The 23558-nt window shown below is 38.9% G+C and overlaps 3 protein-coding genes, 1 long non-coding RNA gene and 1 other non-coding gene across 6 annotated transcripts in view; all 5 read left to right on the forward strand.

Annotated features, from left to right (window-relative positions):
* LOC5578202 (oocyte zinc finger protein XlCOF28) overlaps window positions 1–3170 on the forward strand; it is a 34737-nt gene extending 31567 nt beyond the window's left edge. For both annotated transcript variants that reach the window (XM_021853613.1, XM_001656794.2), the window contains one exon: window positions 3100–3170. In XM_021853613.1, the coding sequence (XP_021709305.1) occupies window positions 3100–3106 (7 nt within the window). In that variant the 3' untranslated portion in view covers window positions 3107–3170. The remainder of the gene's footprint in view (window positions 1–3099) is intronic.
* Window positions 2598–5338, forward strand: LOC5578205 (methyltransferase-like protein 22). Its single transcript, XM_011495433.2, has 5 exons — window positions 2598–3193; window positions 3258–3536; window positions 3590–3775; window positions 3836–4015; window positions 4995–5338. The coding sequence occupies exons 1-5, from the start codon at window positions 3121–3123 to the stop codon at window positions 5285–5287; spliced, it is 1011 nt and encodes a 336-aa protein (XP_011493735.2). The 5' UTR covers window positions 2598–3120; the 3' UTR covers window positions 5288–5338.
* A 6271-nt stretch (window positions 5339–11609) lies between these two features.
* Window positions 11610–12409, forward strand: LOC110679300. Its single transcript, XR_002502372.1, has 2 exons — window positions 11610–11935; window positions 12011–12409. It is a non-coding gene; the product is annotated as an uncharacterized LOC110679300 (long non-coding RNA).
* A 2751-nt stretch (window positions 12410–15160) lies between these two features.
* On the forward strand, window positions 15161–18114 carry LOC5570805 (G patch domain-containing protein 1 homolog). Its single transcript, XM_021853614.1, has 2 exons — window positions 15161–15390; window positions 15446–18114. The coding sequence occupies exons 1-2, from the start codon at window positions 15330–15332 to the stop codon at window positions 18046–18048; spliced, it is 2664 nt and encodes an 887-aa protein (XP_021709306.1). The 5' UTR covers window positions 15161–15329; the 3' UTR covers window positions 18049–18114.
* Window positions 18115–22990: 4876 nt separating this feature from the next.
* Window positions 22991–23063, forward strand: Trnas-aga. The gene has a single exon. It is a non-coding gene; the product is annotated as a tRNA-Ser (tRNA).
* Window positions 23064–23558: the final 495 nt, after the last annotated feature.

Below are 23558 nucleotides of genomic sequence, written 5' to 3' on the forward strand. Positions count from 1 at the left end.
AAAATCAATTCATGCACATAATGCAAGTAATGTCACGTGAGCACCTTTCAACTGATTGAATATAAAGTATTGAAAAACGCATGGTTTTACTTTTTCCAATGAAAACTAATATTTGGTGTATAGAAAACTGTGGCCCTTTTTCCATGTTTGTCAGGAAAGAAAAAAAGTACACAACAAAAGAAAACTAGCGATTTTTCCCAAGCCTGCCTTGATTGTTGTTGGCAAGCTGGAGTTATCTTGCAGTTCAAACAAACTTTGTTCTATATTTCGTGTGTAGTATCGGTGCCTCCCTCCCAGGTAGGTACCAAGTTGAATAGCCATGTATTTCCGTTGCCGTTGTCTCTGTTGAGTAGCGTCGTAGGTACCTGTTTGCAAATTTCTAGACTCTCCGCCACATCCAGTTTCCAAGGAGAAGAAACATTTCTCAAACACGGATTAAAGGACTACCGAAGATTCACAAACCAGGAAAGGAAATGCGAGAAATCATCTCGGCCGACGGATCCCCCACTCATAAACTGGCGAAATGGTTAGTCAAGGAATTCCAGAGTATGCCGAATCCATTTCCCACTAGGTCAGTTAAAAACACCCAGGAGTTCTCCCAGAAACTATTAGAGTCAGGGCACATCGAGGATGACGAGATGATGGTTTCTTTCGACGTAGCGGCTCTTTTCCCCAGCGTTCCAGTAAAGGATTCCCTAAATCTTCTCGAAGACTGGTTATTACCCCAAAGGAAGGATGCAGCATGGAAAGGAAAGGTCAGGACATACATGAGGTTGGCAAGATTGTGCATGGACAAAAACTAGTTTCAATTTCGAGGAAATTTCTACAAACAGACGAAAGGAGCCCCCATGGGAAACCCTCTCTCCCCGTTTTTGTGCGAACTATTCATGGCGAATTTTTAGGAAAATTTAAAGAAACAGGGAGTATTACCGGATAAATTGTGGAGATATGTCGACGACATTTTCAGCGTTATCAAGCGGAACGATCTGGCTAAAATTTTGGATACAATCAACAGCGTACACAAGGATATCAAGTACACCCACGAGGAAGAGAAGGATGGAAAACTATCATTTTTGGATCTACTTGTCACCAGGGAAGAAAGTTCAACTTACAACTTCGAAATCTACAGGAAGCCTACAAACGCCCAGCGAGTGAATCATTTCTAACTTTTTACCGCGCCGACAATATATTAAATCTCAAATTTAACGTATTATGAGATTATGACTGGCTGCACATAAAATGAAAGTTTTACAGCATAATAAACAACTGTGCATTTTCATTGTCTTGCTAAACGATTTGTGTCCCTCGTTGCTGTGTTTAAGGGCGCGGCCAGGGTAGACGCGAATTGCGAAGCGAAGCGAAAATTGCATAGGAAGGAATAACAATTATAATAATGAAATGTCAAACTCCAAAGGATTTTCGCGTTGCTTCGCGTGACGCGTCTACCCTGGCCGACACCTAACAGTGTTGGTACAGTGGAATATATGATTTTTCTATAGTTCGATTTGCTTTCGGGTACCAATCATCATCAACTCTCGCATACTCTGAGATAACGCCCTAAAAGCCATTGGTAACCACGTGCGTAGCTCGTTGTTTCTGAGCAAATGAAAGAATAAGCATCCAAACCAACATCACGGGCAGGTAGATAATGATCTTTTCTTCCCCATAGCGTTGTAAAATGACATGAAAATCCATTCTAATGCTCAGAAACAACGTTCTACACACATGGTTACCAATGGCTTTTAGGGCGAGATCAGAAGTTATGCGAGAACTGGGTTTATCAAATTCGGGTACAGAATAGGAACAGTGACTCTATTTTCGTAGCTACCAATACTATCAAAAATCCGTTACGCTAAAATTGACATTACTTCGCTGCATGCATGTATTGAATGTCAATGGCAGCTGTGAGCATATATGTATACATGTCTATATTACGAGACGCGCCTGTTTTGTTTACATCGAAAGTACTAATAACTATCAGCGCTATCAGCGCCGAACTGACGGTGATCTATATTCACGCGAAATAGTTCTTATGAGATTTATCAGTAGAGCGACTAGAAAAGTTGATTTCCATGCTGACTGCAAAGAATGACAGTCCCATAACTATATCATCGGAATAAAGTTACTAAGTCGCTGCCATCGCCAATGGTTAAATCACTATTGCACAGACAGTGTGTGCCTACTTCCAGCATCCTGTAATTATGTAGAGTGTGCAAAACTATCACATATCGAGGAAATAAGTTTATATTTATAGTTCAATCGTGTGTCACGTGCTGACAGTGAAAAGTGAAAGTGTATCAGCTGTTTTCTGACGCTAGTTATTTATAGTCAATCCTAAATTTGAGTGTCTGGTCGTCTGATGTTTTCCGACGCGACTGTCTGAAACAGTGTAATAGTTTGCGTGGCAAAGGAATGATGTGTTGTTTGGATTGTTAATGGTTTTGTTGTAACTTATATCAATTAAAATTGATTGTTGATTAAAAATGATGCAATCAAAACGACTATATGTACGTCTGTGTCATATTTAGTTTACGGGTAATTTTGACAAAATAACGACAATCTCGTAAACGGTACAAGATATCTTGTTTATAGGCTTTGTCTAATTAACGGCTAAAACTAGTTTTGTATTTCCAAAATGTGTACTGACGATCACGATAGTGTAATCAGTTTATGAAATTGCACAGTTGATCAAAAATTTCTTATCGTACAAGTAAAACTGACCTATCGTAGACATGGGCACATGTGAAGCTTGGTTATTTAGTATTAATGCTATGGGTTAATCAACCTACAGTTCAACCAACACTTATTATGTTACACCGGATTGCTCGTGGTGTGTGTGAATAAGATAAATTTATTTATAAACAAATTTGCTTTGCTCTTTTGTTTTATTCATTCTCTCAAAAGCGTAATCTCAGTCTTGTTGTGGATGCGGTAGCGAATACATCAGCTGTCCTCATCTTGCCAATTCGCAGTATTCTTTTCCGGATACATTTTCAATCTACGATTAGTGCAGTTCAGTCAATGTTTGAGACAATAGATCAATAGACAATAATCAAACTGTTAATATTATTGTGATTGATTTGGTATCTTTGGCAATAGTTCCTAGTTTGTGACGATCCTATGGCAACTTTCGAGGTGTGTTCTGAGCTATATGCTGAAACGGATTTTTCTACGACGAACGCAACAAATGGAAGTAAGAGCTATTTTTGGAAGATTTTGCCAAAATTTTGCGAGTAACATAACTTTTTTTTTCGCAGACAGCATATCTAAATTTACATTTGTCTATCCGAAAGAAAATGAAAAAACGAAAGGACAGAATGGGTGCTCCACAGAGGAAGAAGGCAATAATCTAGATTTTAATGGATACGGCTTGAATGTAGCACACAATCATAGCAACGGTCATCAAAAAGACGCACATAAGCTTTCTAGTGAAAAAAGTGTAATATTAGCTGAATTGCAGGATAAACCATCTATTGAAACCGACAAAGATGGGGACTTAATTATAGAGCGTAAAAGAAAAGGCGTTATTGAGATAGGTAACGTGCTTTGATTTATTGGGGAATGCTTGTATGACTAATGTTATTTTTAGAACATCTCAAATCAACGAAACTCGATCTTGTGGGTCTCCAAATCTGGAGGGGTGCTTTATTACTAGCAGATTATATTTTGCATAACGAGAAGAAATTTAAAAATAAAAAGATACTGGAGTTAGGATCCGGAGTTGGGTTGACTAGTATCGTATCTAGTTTTTATGCATGCGAAGTAATCTGTACCGGTAAGATATTATTTATTTGATTTCCGTTTTGTATTTTTAATTGTCTTCTTGCTGTTCTAGATATTGATGTCGGTGGACTTTTACAGTTGATCCAGGCTAATATAGTTAGAAATTCCAGTTTAAAAAATCCAAACTGCAATGTGATTGTTACAGAACTTAATTTCAAAGTTCAGTATGAAAATTATCCAGATACACTTAAAGCACAACTTCAAGATGTAGAGTATGTCATAGCAGCTGATGGTAAGTAAATTTAACTTGCTTTTTAAGCCTTTCCACAGGTCCATTTGAAAGAGATTTTCGAAGTCTCGAATCCACATCCTAAACATGATTTACATACTAGTTCCATCAAATTTCTCTTCGGAGCTACGTCGGGCAAGGTGCGCTGTGTAGCACACCAAATCCACTGTTCAGCGCACTATGCCCGACGTTAGGTTCAACGTATAGATTTAGAGAAAACATGGTTTCCGCTTGTCGATGATTCCGGTTTGGGAGGTATTGAGTTACATAACACAAAAGGAGTCATTCGCAAATTTTATAACGCTGAAAATGGCCCTTGTTACGAGTTTTCGTATGAGTATTCTATGAATTTTTTATGCGCTGCAACATTTTGAGAACACCCACTTACCCCCTTCAGCGTTATGTAATTTGTGAACAGGCCTAATCCAGTGCAACTGCGATCCAAGGGACCATCGAGATATCAATGAAAACAAACTTTCACTATGGTTCTCTCAAGGGACTGGCAGCACTATACCAACCAACAAAATGTTCCCGTCGCCAGCATTACGAGGCTGCTCAAGCCCCTCAAGCCAAAGGCCCAAGCTGACAGCCAACCTCAATGCAGTGTTGCGCATAGTTTTGATGCTGGCTACGGAAGCATCACAATCTGACAGTCCTTTGGGTTCTCTCTATTTGTTGATTCTATCTATGTTGCTACCGGCAGAATAAAGTCTCACTAGGAATTTCGAAATAACTTAGTAACCAGATGAATAATGATTAAGATCGGAAAAGATTCTTAAACTAGCAATTTTTTTTTTGATAACATGAAAAATGATGCAAAAATAACGAAAAACAAAAAAAAAGTATCATATACTTATTTTAAGTCTACTTTCACTTCTAGCGATAGATCCAAGTGTACTATCAAACTAAGCCATGCATGATTACTTATAATTATTAATAGTTTTTGGATAAAGTAGTTAATATGCTATTACTATTATTTCAGTTATCTATGACGATGACATTACGGAGGCCTTCGTAATGACGCTGGAAAACTTGCTACTGGAACTACCTAAGCTCAAAGGAGTATACATCGCGCTTGAAAAACGTTATGTTTTCACCGTTGAAGACATGGATTCGGTGGCTCCGAGTTACGAGCATTTCCTGAGGGTTTTCTATAGAAGAAATAACAGGTTTGGTATTACCAGGTGGAAGCTTATGCAGATACCATTGAACTTTCCACGATACTTTGAGTATGAAAAGATCAAAGATCTTGTCCTGTTAAAAATTTCCAATTAAAATAGTAGAATGTTCAAGAAATATACGCTTATAATATATTACTTAATTTGTTGGAGGCTTGAGTTATTAGATGATCCGAAAAATAAGTAAACTATATCGGGCATCCCGTTAATAAGACCGCTTTTATTCTGAATACGTTTTAGTTAACATACCGCCAATTGCCACAATGTTCAAATTAAAAATGGTTCAAACGTAGTTTAACTCGATCAACCAGTGTAACAATTTCTTTATAGAGCTTTGTCTAGCGGTGGCGATGGCCACCGATTCAAAACGAATCGATATCGATCCCTATCGACAGTCACTGCCTGTTTGATTGGGAAGTTGCGTGCCGGTATCCCATGCGCCGAGTTGTGCATCAGCCAAAAAGTAAATAAAGAAATGTCAAAATATCTCCTCGAAGAAGTGGATCCCTTTTAGAACTCGAATCCTTAACTGGACAGCGATCTAAAAACTGAAAACGTAATAGGCCTTTTCATGTGACAGATCCGTCTATGCATTTGTTAACATCGGTGGAGGACCGGTGTTAACACGGGCCTGTCATTTTCATAGAAGAACTGTCAAAGTGCTTCCCGATCAGCTTATTTGAGACGTCATGTGAATAGGCCTATAGATGGCTCCTTTTCAGTAATAAGCAAGGTGTGTGAATTGTATTCTGTCACCAGTAGTGTAGTGAAGTGAACCCGCCTTGGTGATAAGCTAAGTATGCTGTTTCGCTCAAGAATAGTAAATAAATTCCTTGACTGAATGGGTTAAGAAATTTCAGAGAACTCAATTTTAAATGACAGTTCTTCTCACCTGCGTATGAACTAATCTACGATGACGTCACGCTGCAACTTCCAGCGGGAAGAAAACCTTTACTGCGGGCCATGTTTACAGAAAATGAATGATTTCGCTGCACATTCATTCACTTCATGTTCATTTGGTGAACATTCCTTCACTGGATGTTAGTCCGGATGTCATTTTATGTAAACACGGCCCGCATTTAAAGCGGAAAAGAAAAAGAAAATCGACAATAAAAGAAGACCGTGGATAAGTCCATTGTGGGAAGGTACAATAAGCCTCTGTACGTGCCATATAGTATCTTCGTACCTGCCACACGATATACACATGCAAAAATGGTCAATCGGCAAAGAAAGCTCTCAGTTAATAACTGTGGAAGTGCTCATAAGAACACTAATCTGAGAAGCAGGCTTTGTCCCAGTTGGGACGTACGCCAGAAAGAAGAAGAAGAAGACGTGCCATATATTCTTTTGTTCTTTTGACTTTTACTATGCGCCGAGTGTTGGTGCTGTCTTGCTCTCTCTCACGGGCAACTTGGAAACAGAGCGCACAGTGAAAGTCAAACGTTTTATGGCATGCATATATGCATAGATTGCTGAACTCCAGTAAACAATTTCAGAAATGCTGTATATCAGTAAAATAGTGTATTGCTGGATTGGTTTCAGCAAACGAAATTGCTGGAAGATTGATCGAAAATTTGGTGTGCACTATTTTACTGCTATACAGCATTTCTGAAATTGTTTACTGGAGTTCAGCATTCTAACTTGCTGGATACTTGTCATCATCATCAGTTTTGCTGATTTTCAGTAATTTATATGACACATGATTGATAACCAGCAATCCATTTGAAATTTTGCTGTAAACCAGCAAACATTATTACTGAACTCGTATCAGCAAACTGTTTTATCTGTCACCCGATAAATTTAAAACAAGAAAAAATTTCTCCCACTCGTTTGACTCACAATATCAGCATGGAGCTTAAGAAATGTTTACCCGAACACTTATATATTTATGTTTATTTTTATATCGTATTTGGTAAATACTAAACATTCGCTATGATATTGATGGTTCAATCAACATCAAAATGTTTATTTCTAGGTGGCAACATTACCGTTACGGTAGACGGTGTCGATTTTCCCCCAAGAGCGCAGAAAATTGTGTTTTTTTTTTGTATAAATAAATGTTTATGATACAACGCATTCGCATTTTCTATTGTTTTCTATGACAACTTTTACAAATGTTACCTAAAATTTTTCATCAACCGGGTGCTGGAAATCTGAAATTGCTGGAAATCAGCAAGAAATCCCACGAGAATAACAAATAACCTAGTGCTGATTAATCAGCAAATCAAAATTCGTTTTGCTGAATGGTCAGTAACCCAGCTGTCATTTGAATGAGAATTTGCATTGCTGATCAGATCAGCAAATTTTATTTTGCTGGATCGATTGCTGAATTTACAGCACAAAAAAAATCAGCAAAAATTTGCTGATTTACAGCAATAAAAATTTGGTGTGTACAGATTAAATTACTGGCGCGGTAAAATTTTACTGGGTTTTGGAACTACCGAAAAAGTCAGTAAAATGAAAACTGTCGCCACGCGTAATTGAAAAGCAAATTTCAACATGTTTTATTTTTTATCAATATATGATATAAAAAGAAAGCTCTCTACGAAATGTCAGAAAAAAATCTCTGTTTTTCGATTTCTGACATTTTTTTTTAGTTTACTGACTTTTTCGGTAGTTCCAAAACCCAGTTATTTTTACCGAACAGATTGAGTGTGTTGGTTCATCCGTTTTTAGTCGCAAAGCAGTATAAAAGCTCGTAAGTAAAAGTTCGCTACTGCGTGCGCGACGTGTTATTCGGTAAATAAATACAGCTCAAGTAATTTGGATAGCTGAAGTATTTCTTGGCCATTACTTGTCCTACACTCAGGCAAATGGACTATCGATAAACATAGGAACCCCTTATGAAAATTCGGCACAAGGAATCGGGTTGAAATTCATAAATTTGCCTTATGAAACCGAAATTTGAAAACAAAAATAGTTATCGCGGCAACCTGGAATCGAACCAAGGGCCTTGCGATCGATAGGCTCGTGTGTACACCCCGGGGATATTTCCCATACGGGGGTTAACTTAAGCGCTCGCACCGGCAATTTTCAGCACACCAGAAATACGCTGTAGTCGAAATCAGATTGTTGTAAATTATTTCTGTCAAATGTATCAGTAATATGGTGGGATGTACCGTAAACATAGTAAATTGGTCTGAAATTCCATGGTAGTTTCAAGAATGGGCGTAGTCAGCTAAAATAGTAATTTTTACCACAGAATTTATTCCCGTGTACCGGGTACCCCCGTTGGTTTAACCACATTCAATCTGAACACTTTTTAATTTGTACCCCGCTAATTTGCACATCGTTCAGATTAAAAGAGGGTTAAAACGCTCAAGGAACGGAGTAAGGTGAAACAGAATGCTGTGGAACGGAACGCAGAATCAAAACAAAACAGTGAAAGAGGTAACCAGAAACACGTTTCTAGGGTGACTAGATGTTCAAATTAAAAATGAACCCCGATGGTTTGCATGAGGTACCGTTCAACTTAGCGGGGGTGCACTGTACAACCAAATTTCGACCTTAAATTTAGTAGAAGCATTAACCTAAGAATGCTAATGTCGCTGCTATTCGTGTTACCAACATCTAGTTTGCCACGAACTGACAGCTTGAGTACCGGGCCTCAAAGTGTCAAATTAATTTTAGAAACCAAAACAACGACATGGTATTGAACAAACAATGGAAATCCATAATTTAAGGTAATAATAATTAAAATCAATTTTGTGACAACAACGCCATTAGCGTTCTACTACTAATATTTCTATTTTAAATTTCAACCAACAAAATTGGTTGTTTCAAACTTATGCCATTTTTTCCGTGTGCCACCCGGATAAAAAATACAATACAAAAACAATATAACGTATTGAAACAGTACCATTCAATATATTGGAAATACAATACAGTATATTGTAAAATGACAATACAATTACAGTACAATATATTGTTTTGAACAGTTCACTGTATGGTATATGAGATTTTTGCAATATAATGTATGATCAAGAAAAGTTCAAAGCAAACATAACGCATGTTCGTTTGGCTCACACTTTGACAGCTCTCGCTGCTATCGTAACAATAAAAATATAGATATTTTCTCATACAAACATTTTGAAAATACAATACGATATATTGTTCATGTATTGTCTTGATAAGCAATTCGTGAATTGTTGTACATTACAAAAACAATTCAACAAACTGTATCATGGTTGCATTCGTCGTTACAGCTAATGTCAAGTGACTTCTAAAAAACTACTTATTTTTACTTTTTGAATATTTTCCACCCAACTTTTCTTGCTTTTTGAACTTGTTTTGTTTATTTCTTTCAGCAAAGCTACATAGAGAAAAGCAACAGTTGTTTTACGCGAAAATAGGAATTTGACTAAAATTGTAAGGTATAAAACCAATTAAAAACAATACAGTGTTCTGTTACAATATATTATATTGTTTTTGAATTCTATATCCAAACAAGAATTATATTGCTTCGACAATCAATTACAATACGCTGTATTGTATCCAATACGTTATATTGTACATTAATGGTTTATTCCATTCACTGAATGATACGTTTTTATCCGGGCAGGATGACGCCCATCTGGCTCATCATCAAGGAAGATGTCCAATGCTTCAATCAAAGAGGTGCCAGAGGAGTCATCGGCCATGGGTCAGATTGGTATAAAAGAAATCATGGGGAAGTGACGTAGTTTATCTCAGGACATGGTTGCTACAGGCAGTATCTGCATCGGTTCGGGCACTCAGAATCTCCTGCGTGCCCCAATTGTGCTGGTGTGGAGGAAACAGTGGAGCATGTCGTGTTCGATTGCCCGCGTTTCATTGTTGTGAGAGATCGCATGCTCACTACATGCGGAGGAGACACGTCCCCCGACAATATAAGGGCGCGGCCAAGGTAGACGCGAATTGCGAAGCGAAGTGAAAGTTGCGTGGGAAGGAATAATAATTATCAATAATGAAATGTCAAACTCCAAAGGATTTTCGCGTGCACACTTAATCTCAGAATTTCATATCGGTAAAATGAAATGACGAATTCACTCGGTAAAGCTTATTTTTACTGAAATCTCGTTGAATTTAAAAACTTTATAACTAAAATTAACGAACTACGGCAAATCACATATAAAACCGGAATTCGGTAATTAAATTCGCCATAATAATCAGCAAATGATTGATTTCTCCGAATTTCGGCAAAGCGCATCTGTCAAAATCGAAAACAACGCTGCCACACATTAACACGTGCTTCTGAATGTGCAAATGAAGAGCTGCTAAGTTTGGAGGATGCCAACAAGTAAGTAATTTACTTTTTATGTGAAGAGCATAATTAATCGTGCGTAAAATTCAGTTCAGCGTATCTGTTTAGTTCCTTTGACATTCATAGCTTTACTTTTTTCCAGGCTTGATAGAAACTCCTCTGCGATGCAAAGAGGAGGCAATTTTGCCGTTTTTCTGAGGAGAAAAAAATAAACTCAAAATTTTCAACACAGATCCTCAAGCGATTCGAGTGAGAGTGCAGAAAAATGCGAGGATTTTTTTCAGACACTCTCTCTCTCTCTCTCTCTCTCTCTCTCTCTCTCTCTCTCTCTCGTTGCGATGCTCACCATCACTCACACTTCAAACGAACTCTCGAGTCTGCCGCCCGAACAGACAGTCCTCGGGGAGTTGTGAGAGCACCCTTTTTTGATGGAATTTAACTCGGTTTTTTTTTGTGCTGCATCTTCCTCGCTCATTTTTCGTTGCCTCGCTGCTCAGCCCTTGTAACATTGTTTAAGTCGGCTAGAAGAAGCAGTTTGCCTAGGCTACTTCTGCTACATATGTTAAGTGCTATATGCACTGGTCCCTCCCCGAATAAATACCGTAAGGAGGTTCAGAAAAGATAAGGGTCTGAGGCCAATACCGGGTACCCCCGTTGGTTTGACCGCATTTAATCTGAACACTTTTTAATTTGTACCCCGCTAATTTGCACATCGTTCAGATTAAAAATGGTTCATACGTCATTTAGCTCATGGAACGGAGTAAAGAGGAATGGAACGCTGTGGAACGGAACGCAGAATCAAAACAAAACAGTGAAAGAGGTAACCAGAAACACGTGTCTAGGGTGACTAGATGTTCAAATTAAAAATGAACCCCTATTGATTGTTTCAAACTTATGCCATTTTTCCGTGTGCCAATCATCATAATCAGCGCCACCTTAGCATTTTAGCTTTGCGTTAGATGACGAATTCTCGCATAACCTGTGATCTCGCCTTAAAAGCCATTGGTAACCGAGTGTGTAGCTTGTTGTTACCGAGCAAACGAATGGATTTACACGTTATTCAATATTGCTGCGATGCATCCTCTATCTCCCAGTGGTGATAGTTTTCATCCTGATCCATTAATTTGCTTAGAAACAAGGTGCTACACACTCAGTTACCAATAGGTGATATGAATAAAACCGAGCATTTGCTCATGCTCAAGCTGATTCGAGCAAAGTAAAGTCTCTGAGCATTTACTCGAAACCGTATGAATAAAACGATACTTTACTCAGAGTAAGTTCGAAATTCGAACATAGCATTTACTCTGTCAAAATGTTGTTTTTGTTTTGGTTATCCTATTTTTGCAAGTTGTTAAAAGTAGTCCAGCGTCTCGGGTCCAACGGTGGAAACCGCAAATAGAAGTCCCATATCGGATTTTACCCGTTTTTGTAGTCTGTTGCCGCTTGCTGATGGAGGGACACACAAGGGTGAAACTCAACTAGCATCACGTCTGCCGGAAATAGGTGAGTAAGTGAAAGACTCTGAAATAATTCTGTGCCGACCGCAACGGTAAAAATTTGATTATTTTTATCCCTCAGGTGCACAAGTACAAACCTGAGTTTCACCAAATGAAAACCTCGATCTGAGTCCGCTACGGGGTCGGACGGCATCAGAATCCAATCCGCCAACAACTTCAACAGCTACCACCTCAACTTTAAAACAAAGACGCTAGATTTCGTTCTGCAAAATTAATTCGAGCTCAAGTCACCAAGCCACAAAGGAAAAACAGAATAAACTGAGATCAACACGCCACATACGACCGGATTAGCAACCAGTAGAGGAGAAGCCATAGGACAAATCATTGTTCAAACGGATATGCTGTTGGTGTGAAAACCTACGGCCACCCTCTGAAACATGGTCTCAAGCAGGGTGGACAAAGAGAGCACGCATTCCCCCTCGCCTCTGTCAAGGACAAAATAAATAAACTATGCTACTTAGTCGAATGCCTATTTTTTGAAAACTTCCCCAAATAGCCATGTTGGTAGCGAGGGGAAGTTATCGAAGAATTTCCAAAGTTCGACTGTCGAAAATATCAAGAGCCTGCGAACTCTACTACTAACTATCTCAAAATAAATTTACTAGGGCATTCTCCGAAAAATTAGTCCGAGAACCTTTCAAAGATCCCTCTAGAGATTCCTAACACTTCTACAAGAATTTGCACAATTTCTTCCGAAGATTTATTCATGTATATGCTTCTAGAGTTTACAGAAAAGTTAGAAGGTACAACAAGCATTCTGAAAAATACATTCCCTAAAACTGTTTCAAATGTTGTTACAAGAATTCTTTCAAATAATTTTATACAAACTACGTCTACAAAAGATAAAAAAATTCTCCAAATATTTTTTTAAGAATTTCGATTTTTTTCATATAGATATTTGTCTAATTTCTCTATGAATATTTTCAGGATCTACTTTAGAAATTGTTGGGGAGTCTTCTAAAGATGCTTAGTGAAAATCTTCTAATAATTACCCATGGCAAAGCTTCCCAAACTGTGGGTCGCGACCCCCGGAGGTCCTGGGCCAGTCTTTAGTGGGTAGCGGAATAATCACATCTTGAATCACACTCGTAACGCTTTTTGTATGAATATTCTACAAATTTTGTAGGAGCTGTAACATCATATGATACCCATCCTTTCAACGCTATGAAATTTGTGAATGAACCCTAATGAAAGACCACGAAATACAAAACTCTTAGTTTTTACAATTTTACATAGATGGATCGCGAAGAATACTGTTGATGACTGAGAGAGTCGTGGATACAAAAAGTTTGGGGCCTTGGCCTATGACATATGTAACTTAAATAATTCCTTCTAGATTTTCTGAATTATTCATCGAAAGATATCTGCAAGAATTGTAGTAGGAATCCCTAGAATTCCAAGAAATGTTGTAATTCCATGACATTTCGTGGGGATATTCATAGAAGAATTTTAGGAAAGTGGCTGGAGTGATTGTAGATGGATTTCTAAAAAAAAACTTCTAATGAAACTTTCCAGGAATTTTCAGAGAAAATGATGAAGCATGGGGATCCTGTACATTTTTTTAGAGATACTAATAAAGAATAAAGGAATTCTTGGCGGATTGCTTGGCTTGGATTGGATTGGTTCTTGGAACGAAAAAATGAAAACTGTGGATTAATTCCCATAAAAGTATCTAAAAGTAAACTCGAAATAATTTCTAAAAGAAACACAAAGATTTTATTGAACTTTTTAGAGAAATACTTAAAAGAATCTCTGAAGAAATTTTGATTTTATTAGTATAAGAAGTGTTACTTTCTCGCGAAATAAACGTAATGTGGTCAGTGTTGTCTCAGCGTCGATTACAAGTCTTGCGTTGATTATAAATGCCGAGTTTGTCGAAATGCAAATGGGTATTTCTAATCATATAAACGATGATTTTCTTTCGGGTTCATTCGTACATAACCGGCTTGCAGAATTTACTGCGCCAATCAACACTATTTAAGTTCCTATGGTGCAGTCCATTAAATACGGGAGGATTGAGGGAAGGAAAGTTTGAGATTTCTTACAGACCATAAGAATAATTTTTAAATTTCATACAAAAAATATAACCATGGGTAAAGGAACGTCAACATTCCTCCAAAATTGTCTTACGTAATGAATGTACAGTCCCTAAGCTGATCATAAGTTCTGTTGGTACCAGCTATGCAATTCACAAAGCGTGAAGCAGACTGTTCTAGCCAGTACGAATTTTGGTCAACGGTCAAATGCTGGCATGGTAAATAGCACCGGAGCCAAAGATTTAACACAGATCGATTCACATTTTGTAGCTGCACAGTTATCTGTCGTAGTGCCTAGCTTTATGAAATCCGACTAACTGAATTCTATCCACGTCCGCAACAACCGCCGATTACATGCACTTTCTTACAATTTTCAATTTGATTTTCATACTTTAAAATTTCAACTGAGCATGGTCAGTAGGTGACTCAGAATTTTCTGAGCATCTACTCAGGTTTTACTTCTTTATTCATACGAATTTGGATGTTCGAAAAGTAAATGCTCAAATGCTCAGTTTTATAATACCAACTTGAGTAAATGCTCAAGAAATTGGTTTGACAGATGGATTTGAGTAAAGTAAAAGCTTTTGCTCAGTTTATTCATACGACCCATACGACCTAATGGCTTTTAGGGCGAGATCACAAGTTATGCGAGAATTGAAATGTTTTATAGCACCAACGGCCAATGAGCCTATGAGCCTATGCATGCTATAAAACGTTTGACTTTTACTGTGCGCCCTGTTTTCAAGTTGCTCGTGAGAGAGAGTGAGACAGCACCAACACACGGCGCACAGTAAAAGTCATGAGAACAAAAGAATTTATGGCACGTACAGAGGCTCATTGAGCTCTCGCCGAGCGGTGTCACGAACACGTGCGCAAATTTGCTGGTTGAAAATACTGCCGTTTGATTTTGCTGGGAACAGCTGATCTTTGTTTATATTTTCAACCAGCAATCTTTAAGTAGTGTTGGTGACATGTAACGTGTATGTACACGAACGCAGAATCCACTATGCATGCTATGAAACGTTTGACTTTCACTGTGCGCCCTGTTTTCAAGATGCCCGTGAGAGGGAGCGAGACAGCAAAAAAAAAAGTCAAAAGAACAGAGGCTCATGTCACTTGCCCCTTTATTCTGTAACACGCTTGAAATATTTTATGGTGCCCCAGTCTCCCCTAAACAAAACATCAAAGCCAAACGTCAACTCAAGACTTGCGTGCGAATCAAAACAAAACAGTTGCGTCGTGATACGAATTTTTTGATTCATTATCGAAAATTTAAGTAATTTTCATGAAAATATCGTAATATTAACAACATGCATAAAGTTTAATTGAATCAAACACTCCAACATGGATGAAGACTATGACACTTACTGTAAATTCGGAACTCCCTTGCCGGCATATGAAGAAGGTAATGTACGGATTACCAAAGTTTATGACGGAACTGAATTAATCTTTTATTCCAGACGAGATTCCGTCGAAGAAACCCGTATCTGTGGAGGACCAAATCGTGCTGGACGTGAATGGTAAGCGTCGCTTTCATGGCGCATTCACGGGAGGATTTTCCGCCGGTTATTGGAACACTGTGGGCTCCGAGGAAGGCTGGAAACCAACGGAGTTCAAGAGTTCCCGCAAGGAGAAGGCTTCGGCTAGGGCACAGAACCCGATGGACTTTATGGACGATGAAGATTTGGGCGAGTTTGGTATCGCACCTCAGCGGGTCCAACCCAAGGCGGATTTTGCCCATTCGAGCAAATGCGGTGGTAAGCGACCGTTGGATACGAGAAACTGGAATGGTCCGATTCCGGGAGTTCCGGTGTTGAAATCGTTGTTGGAACCAGCTAGAGAGAAGACCGCTGTCCGCATGTTGAAAAGAATGGGTTGGCGCGAGGGGCAAGGCATTGGAGAGAGGCAGACCAGAGGGGAAAAGCAAAAGGCCAAGGATCGGAACGATAAGGAACTGTATGTGATGAAGATGTATGGATGTGAATTGCCGGGGTCTGAAGGAAGAGGAAGAAATGCAGACGATTCCGACAGTGGGAGTGACGATTCGTCGGACTATGAGATCACTTTTGCACCGGATGATTTCGATCCTTTGTTAGCTGCTTTTAAGGATAATTGCTTTGGGTTGGGCTATTCAGGACTTGAACGACCTTCAGCTGGTGCCCAAAGGTTTAATCTGTTCGATACATTGGAAATAGTTGACCGGAACAACAAGAAGCTATCGATCCGAGGTCAAGCTTTCGGTGTGGGAGCCTTGGAAGACGACGACGATGAGGACGTCTATTCGAAGGACGACATGTCGCGGTATGACTTCTCTTTGGAAGATAAATCCAAGAAGCCAGCAGCTATCAAATCGTCCGCACATTTGAACGATTGCTTGGAAGGGTTCTGTCCTTCAAAGAAATCTGTGAAAGGTGTTAAGAAGGTGTTTCGCGTTAAGATTCCGGAAGGCTTCACACCTCGAAACTGGATGCAACGTCGAACAAGATTTGAACCTATGGATGAAGCGAAGGAACAACAGCTTTTGGAAGCCAACAAGTACAAAATTCAAGGTTTGGGACGACACGATCTGAATCCCGAAAAACGAGCCAAAACTTTAGGAGAAAAACCGTTGGAAAAGCCTCAAGAGTCGAAGGGCACCGCATTACTTGGTTTGATCAATAAACGTTGCGACTCTTTTGTGGGAGGAAATGTGCTGAACGCTGAAAAAACTCAAACTGTATCAGAACCAAAAATTGAGACAAAATCCTTACAGTTTGACATCAAATCTCATACGGAAAATCTTGGTTCCACTAAGGAAGGTTTCAAACCATTCATAGCGGAACCGGAAAAGCAGGAGAGGTATGAGAAGTTCCTGTCCTTCAAGCCTACCGATAAACTGAAAACCAGAGAAGAGCTGCTAAATACGCTTCAGCCTCTTGGGATGTCCTCATGGGATCGCGAGAGGGAACTCAAGGAATTCGAACAGGCTCAGCGCATGTACAGACCACTGGATGGTTTAATGTCGGATCGATTCGTAACCGAATCCAGTATAATTGCAGAAAAGGAAGTTGTGGATCCAAAAAAGCAGGCTGACATTCAAATGAAGCGCGTTCGTACAATGTGGAAGCCCCATAAAGATCTCTGCAAGCGGTTCAATGTGGAAGAACCCTTCGGAGGAATGATGGAAGAGGAGAAATCGAAGCCCAAAACGAAGTTCTCCGTGTTCGACTACCTGGAAGCACCGGTAAATCGGAAATCGGATTTCGTGACACCCGTGGTTATACCAAAGCGAGTTGAGAAACAAGAAAAGCGTCCTGAATCCGTGCCCATCAGGGTGTCTGCGAAAGATTTTTTCGCGGGCACCGAAACCCCTTCAACCAGTTACGAACAGCGAAGTTCCTTGGGAGAAACTTCCAAGCCGCAAACACATTCTGCTACCGTAACTAAACCGGTTAAGCGATCCGACTTGGAGCAGAAAGTGCTGGATAGTGTTAACAAGAAACCGGAAGAAAAGAAGGATCTCTTCAAATCCATCTTCTGTAGCAGCGATGAAGAAGATGAGAATAAAAAACCTCCAGATACCGACCAATTGCCAACCTCCTCGATGAATGAGGCCGACAAACTGAAGTTAGTCGAAAGCCTGGTGGCAATCAAGCCCGCAAGTCAAATGAACGTTCTACGCAATAATTCGCCTCCTCGAGGAATCTTCAAAAGCATCTTCGACATCAAGCGACCGGAAAATGAAGCGGCCACTTCCCTAACGATTGCAGTTTCGGACGGTTCGTCCTCGAGTTCCGAAGGTGAGCCGGAGGAAGAAGACGCATATTATGGACCAAAACTGCCAACTTCCAGTGCAGTTGTTCCTTGCTCATCAACGACGAAGCCTCCACAGCTCGATCAGTTGGATGCCAAATTACTGGAAATCGTGCGCAAGACAGGATCGTCTAAGCACGCCGTTGAAGAGTGGGTCGAAAAGGATAAGTCTTCGTCGAGGAAAAGCAAAAAGAAGAAAGATAAGGAGCACAAAAAGGCGAAAAAGCACAAGAAGGAGAAAAAGAAACATAAGCATAAGGATAGAAGGTAACGTAAAATGTTCGTGTAAATATCGATAGATTTTTGGAGGAAATTAAAAGTTTGAATTATACGTTTAGGATTGAGTATTGTACTTATGTACATAGTTGAGAAATCAATGACACAGTTGATAGTTTTAGAGCTATCAGTGCTGGCGCTGATTTTGCGATTCGCACGATTTTCAATTTAACGCGGTTTTAGGGAGATTCAATATCTACTTAATTTTGGACATTTAGTTAGCTAATTTGTCAAGCACAGGGTGTTCATTCATCCATGCATTCCTAATGACAGTAAAAAATACGGGAAATACCCGAGAAAAAAATATGAATTCTAAACACAATAATACAGGTTTGTTACACTGCCTGTCGATTCAGAAAGGGGTATGGGCGCGTTCTGCCAACTCGGTCGAGGAAGCAGATTTCTTGTGTGAACAAGTTTCAACATGGATGTTCTAAAGTTCCAGAATGAAGTGATGTGCTTGTGATGAGCACTTGAAGATGGGATGAAAGGTCATTACTTCACGTTCTCGCTTTACTTATACTTCTCCACAATAATCGACCCTGAGCTTAACTTTCTAAATTAACAGTTGCAAATACACTAGTCCTTCTGAGCTTACTAACATGCCGACGTGTTAATTCTATCATAATGATCTTTTATCTACATCCGTCGAACCATTCTGAATGGCCGTTGTGAGAATATCACCATGAACTGCTCACATGCAATAAAGCTACATTGTCCTACATAGAAACAGTAAGATATTCGATCTTTTGGATTCATTTTTTGTTGTTTATCATCAGTTTTGATGAGATGTCCTGAATGCAGTACATGGCATACAGAGATCATTACCATGTAATCGTGGAAATCCAAATAACGAATTTTGTATGATTTCAGTGTAGGCCAAAATATGCTACAGTCACTATTTATATTTTAGTTGGTGTTACATCAATTAATTTGATAAAACCTCGTTAACGATGTTACGCCAATTTACTCGGTCCATGGCTGTGTCCCTCCAACTTCGATTTTGGCCCACGCTCTCCAGATCTTGTTGCACCTGATCAAGCCACCTCGCTCGCTGTGCTCCCCGCCTTCTTGTGCCAACCGGATTCGCCGCGAACACCATCTTTGCAGGATTGTTGTCCGGTAGTCTTGCAACATGCCCTGCCCAGCGCACCCTTCTGGCTTTCGCTATCTTCTGGATACTGGGTTCGACGTAGAGCGTAGCGAGCTCGTGGTTCATTCTCCGCCGCCAAACACCGTTCTCCTGCACACCACCAAAGATGGTCCTAAGCACCCTTCGTTCGAACACTCCAAGTGCCTGCAGGTCATCTTCCAGCATGGTCCATGCTTCCATTAGCGTTTTGTACATGGTACATTTGGTGCGGGGGTGAATCTTTCTCGACCGCAGCTTCTTCTGGAGCCCAAAGTAGGCACGACTTCCACTGATGATGCGTCTCCGTTTTTCACGGCTAACGTTGTTATCAGCCGTTAAGAAGGATCCGAGGTAGACGATCTCATCAACCACCTCAAAAGTATCCTCTTCTATCGTAGCACTGCTTCCTAGGCGTGCTCTGTCGCGCTCGGTTCCGCCTATCAGCATGTACTTTGCTTTTTTTTCGCATTTTCGCACTTATGAAGCCACACATCACAGTCCATTAGTGAAAGAAATACACAATCACCATCATCCTAATTTGGTAAAACAAACTTAAGATTTTATTAGCATTTTGTTAACAACAATTACATTTCATTTGCCGTAGCAGTTCAGATTTTTTACAGGTGAGTTGATTCCACCTGCTTACAAGAAAAAATAATAATTTCAATTTACCATTTTGTCTCATATTCCGAACACTTAAGGCCAACAGTGATGTTCCCTGGGCTTGGAATTATATTTTCCAGGGAGCGATGAATTTTGATAATTGATCGCTGGTGAATAGCAATGGCAACCTCTTTATTACAAAATTTAGATTTTATCTTCTGACCTAACGATTCTGGTTAAACTACTGTTTTATGCAGTTGGGCTGCACTACGCTATCACTCATCAAAATTACTTTCACTTCGGGAAAATATAATTTCAAACTGGCGAGAAGATTACAAACTGAGGGTGGGTTAGGAGCACAGTCAGACCCTTGAATGTGCAATGTGGGGCAATAATTGGGAATGCCATTGACGGTTTGTAATCTTCTACGAGGTTTTCGAAAACCAACATGGCGAGTGCACCGGGTTGCGGATAGGAGCAAAGGGAGATCAATAGCATCTACTTAAAATAATAGAGCAAAAAGCCGTTCCATGATTAGGTAATGTATAGCGATCTTCTATGGTGTTCTAGTACTATAAAATTCAATCACTCACTGGGAATTCTGGCCTTGATAATATCAATAGTGATAAAAACAAAAAATAATACCTAATATTTAATAAGTACAATGTAGCTTCAATGTAGTAATAAATGAAATAAAATCAATTTTCTATACTTGACAAGGTTTTGAAGACAATCAATGAGTGAAAGAACTACCTATTAGAAAAGCCACATCAGCTAAGGCTATACATATACAAATGTTGGTCATAGGGTCATGGTGAGCATTCGGTATGTATGTCTATGACTGATTCTTATCTAATAGGGGCACTAGAAGACCACGCGGACAATTTCGAAACAAATTATTTTTATACATCGGTCTTACGATCCGAAAGGCTCAGCTATGCTGCAAAGTTCTTGTAAGCTATTCATTACTACTGTTTGATTGTTTATAATTCTAACAAAACTACATAATTAACTCATTACTAATCACTGTTTCTATATTCTCTTTTTCTCTCCTTCTTATCTGTTGCATGATTATGAGCATCACTAATATAATGCATGAGCATGCACAATAAGAATAATTTCAGAATTGAAAGCAGTACATGGACACCTGGATAGAATAGCTTCGAAAAGGATGCTCAAAATAGAATATTTCTGGTCAGGGAAGTATTATCATCAAGGGTATGTAAAATTTTTCCATTATTAACTAATAGATCACACATACAAATGAACTAATAATATCAAATATTTTTTTATAAATCAGCATCGTCAATCAGTGCAAAAACAGATAAAGTTTGTAAAGTTATCACCATCGATTGAATTGCGCTCTTTATAGTAATGTTCAATCAGTATGAAAATCTCCTAAAGCGTCGCATCGTGCCATCAGCAGCCCTTAGCATCACTCTCATATTGTTATTATTTTGTTGTTTATTAAATTTTTAGAAAGCGATCAGCATACTCTTTCTTACTTGTACAATGGCCGATCTATCTGGAATTTTAATAAGTCAAATCAAACTTCAAAACTCAAATTAAATTGCTTTCAGCACATTTACATTTTGCAGCATTAATCGCATTACTGTGTCAAGTCTTCTCCAATTCCCTATACCTTACCCCAACCCTTCTTATCCTTTCCGATGGTGTTCAAGTGGTCCGCATAGACTATTACGGCCATTACCTATCCCTTCCCCCGGCTTTGGACTGACTTGCGCTCTCATTGCCCCACCAAACGCTGCAAAATGAAAATGAAATATTCCGAACACTTAAGGCCAACAGTGATTTTAAATGCATCCTAAAGGCATAAATTAGCTGATATTTTTGAAAATCGGATTTTTTTCGCAAAGTCTTACTGTTAGCTGTGCCGATAATAATGTTAATTATTTGTTTTGAGTATAGTTTTAAAGTTAGAGTATGGAATTCCATTTTGATTCAAATGCCAAGCACTCTGTTTATTCTGTCTCATATTCCGAACATCTTGAACAGCACGAATTAATCGTATTTAAAAGAGTTATTTCGCAAATAAATTTAAATCGCAGATAAATTCCACTGGTGTGGAACAAGAGAATCATCACTACTCCCGAGGTATCACATAGATTGGGAGACGTTAAAAATGAATTGCAATTGACTGTCATTTCCTTTTAATTTTATGACATATTTCAGCGAAATATTTCAACCATATCGCCATACAAAAACCGAGTGTTCAGAATATGAGTCTGTTCTGAATTTGAGACAAAACGGTACTTAACCTAACTTAACCTAAATATATAACGCATTAAACGTGGTAATAGTAGATTGTAACGATTTTTGCCTGAAATTATTAATTATTTTATTTGACATTTGTTCCAATGTTTCAACATTGGATATTCTATGTAATTCATTGGTACTATACCAAGGAGGAAGCTTCATAATCATTTCCAAGCTAGTCCATATTGGTACAGCATACAACATGGCTGGCCTGAAAATTTGTTTGAATATCAAAAGCTTGTTCTTAAGACAAAGTTTTGATTTTCTATTAATAAGGGGATAGAGAAATTTTACATATTTATTACATTTGGCTTGAATGCCCTCGATGTGATTTTTGAAAGTTAAATTCTTATCTAGCATGAGCCCTAGATACTTAACTTCATCTGACCAATTTATTGGAACCTCTCTCATCGTGACAACATGTCTACTTGAAAGTTTCAAATAAAGAGCTTTTGGTTTATGTGGGAATATTATTAGTCGAGTTTTGGAAGCATTAGGAGAAATCTTCCATTTTTGCAAAAATATCCAAACTTTTTTGCAATCGACTACAGATGACACACGTCCTTTGGCGGAGAGGCCTGTGTCATCCGCAAACAAGGATTTTTGACATCCCTGAGGTAACTCAGGTAAGTCAGATGTGAAAATATTGTATAATATTGGTCCCAAAATGCTGCCGTTTGAGAACGTCGCGACCCATTGGAAGCCCACACAATAGAAACCTCAGCCAGCGCAGTTGCTGGCTAGTGTAGTGTGCTATTCCTATACCTAAAAAACAATGCGCTCTCGGGCTAGGCATTGGATATATATAGAAAGCGTTGTGTTTGGATGGGCATCTAATTCTTCCGAAAGAGGTGCACTTTGCGAAAAAGGACCACGTGATTATTGAGCTGAAATCGAATTCAGGTTAACTTCTGCGTTCATGAGTCCTCTCATGGCGTAGTGGTAACGCGCCCCAACTAGAGATCGGGAGGTCGTGAGTTCGATTCTCACTGAGAAGACGTGTAACTTTTTCGCAAATCTTCACATCAATTTGTCCATCTAATCCAATTGCAAATTATATGTAATGTTTAGCTTTTCGGTAGTTGTTAAACTTCCACTCGGCTGGTTGGCCGTAAACCACGATTCATAATTAAAAACAAGTAAGAATGATAAGCTACTTTCTGGAAGTTTCTTGATGAGGATGTAGAAAATTCCATCATCGCCAGGAGCTTTTATATTTTTAATTTTTTTTAATAATAGTTCTCACTTCTTCCAAATCAGTCTCCCTGTAATTTTCGAAAATGTTCTCTTGATTGAGAATATTTTCAAAGTCCTGAGTAACTTGATTTTCAATTGGACAAGTAAGTCCTAAATTAAAATCGTACGCGCTTTCAAATTCCATAGCAAGTTTTTGAGCTTTTTCACAATTTGTTAGTAATAATTTGTTTTCCTCTTTCAATGCCGGTATTGGCTGCTGAGGTTTTTTTCAAAATTTTAGATAATTTTCGAAAGGG

The sequence above is a fragment of the Aedes aegypti genome, chromosome 3, assembly GCF_002204515.2.
Source record: "Aedes aegypti strain LVP_AGWG chromosome 3, AaegL5.0 Primary Assembly, whole genome shotgun sequence".
Lineage (NCBI taxonomy): Eukaryota > Metazoa > Arthropoda > Insecta > Diptera > Culicidae > Aedes > Aedes aegypti.

Excerpts from the sequence above, each read along its gene's own strand:
- LOC5578205 (XM_011495433.2), top strand. The coding sequence starts at position 3,121 with ATGGCAACTTTCGAGGTGTGTTCTGAGCTATATGCTGAAACGGATTTT. Across the intron at positions 3,194-3,257 it reads GACGAACGCAACAAATGGAA|ACAGCATATCTAAATTTACA; the intron begins GTAAGAGCTATT and ends TTTTTTTCGCAG. Across the intron at positions 3,537-3,589 it reads AAAAGGCGTTATTGAGATAG|AACATCTCAAATCAACGAAA; the intron begins GTAACGTGCTTT and ends TGTTATTTTTAG.
- LOC5570805 (XM_021853614.1), top strand. The coding sequence starts at position 15,330 with ATGGATGAAGACTATGACACTTACTGTAAATTCGGAACTCCCTTGCCG. Across the intron at positions 15,391-15,445 it reads CTTGCCGGCATATGAAGAAG|ACGAGATTCCGTCGAAGAAA; the intron begins GTAATGTACGGA and ends CTTTTATTCCAG.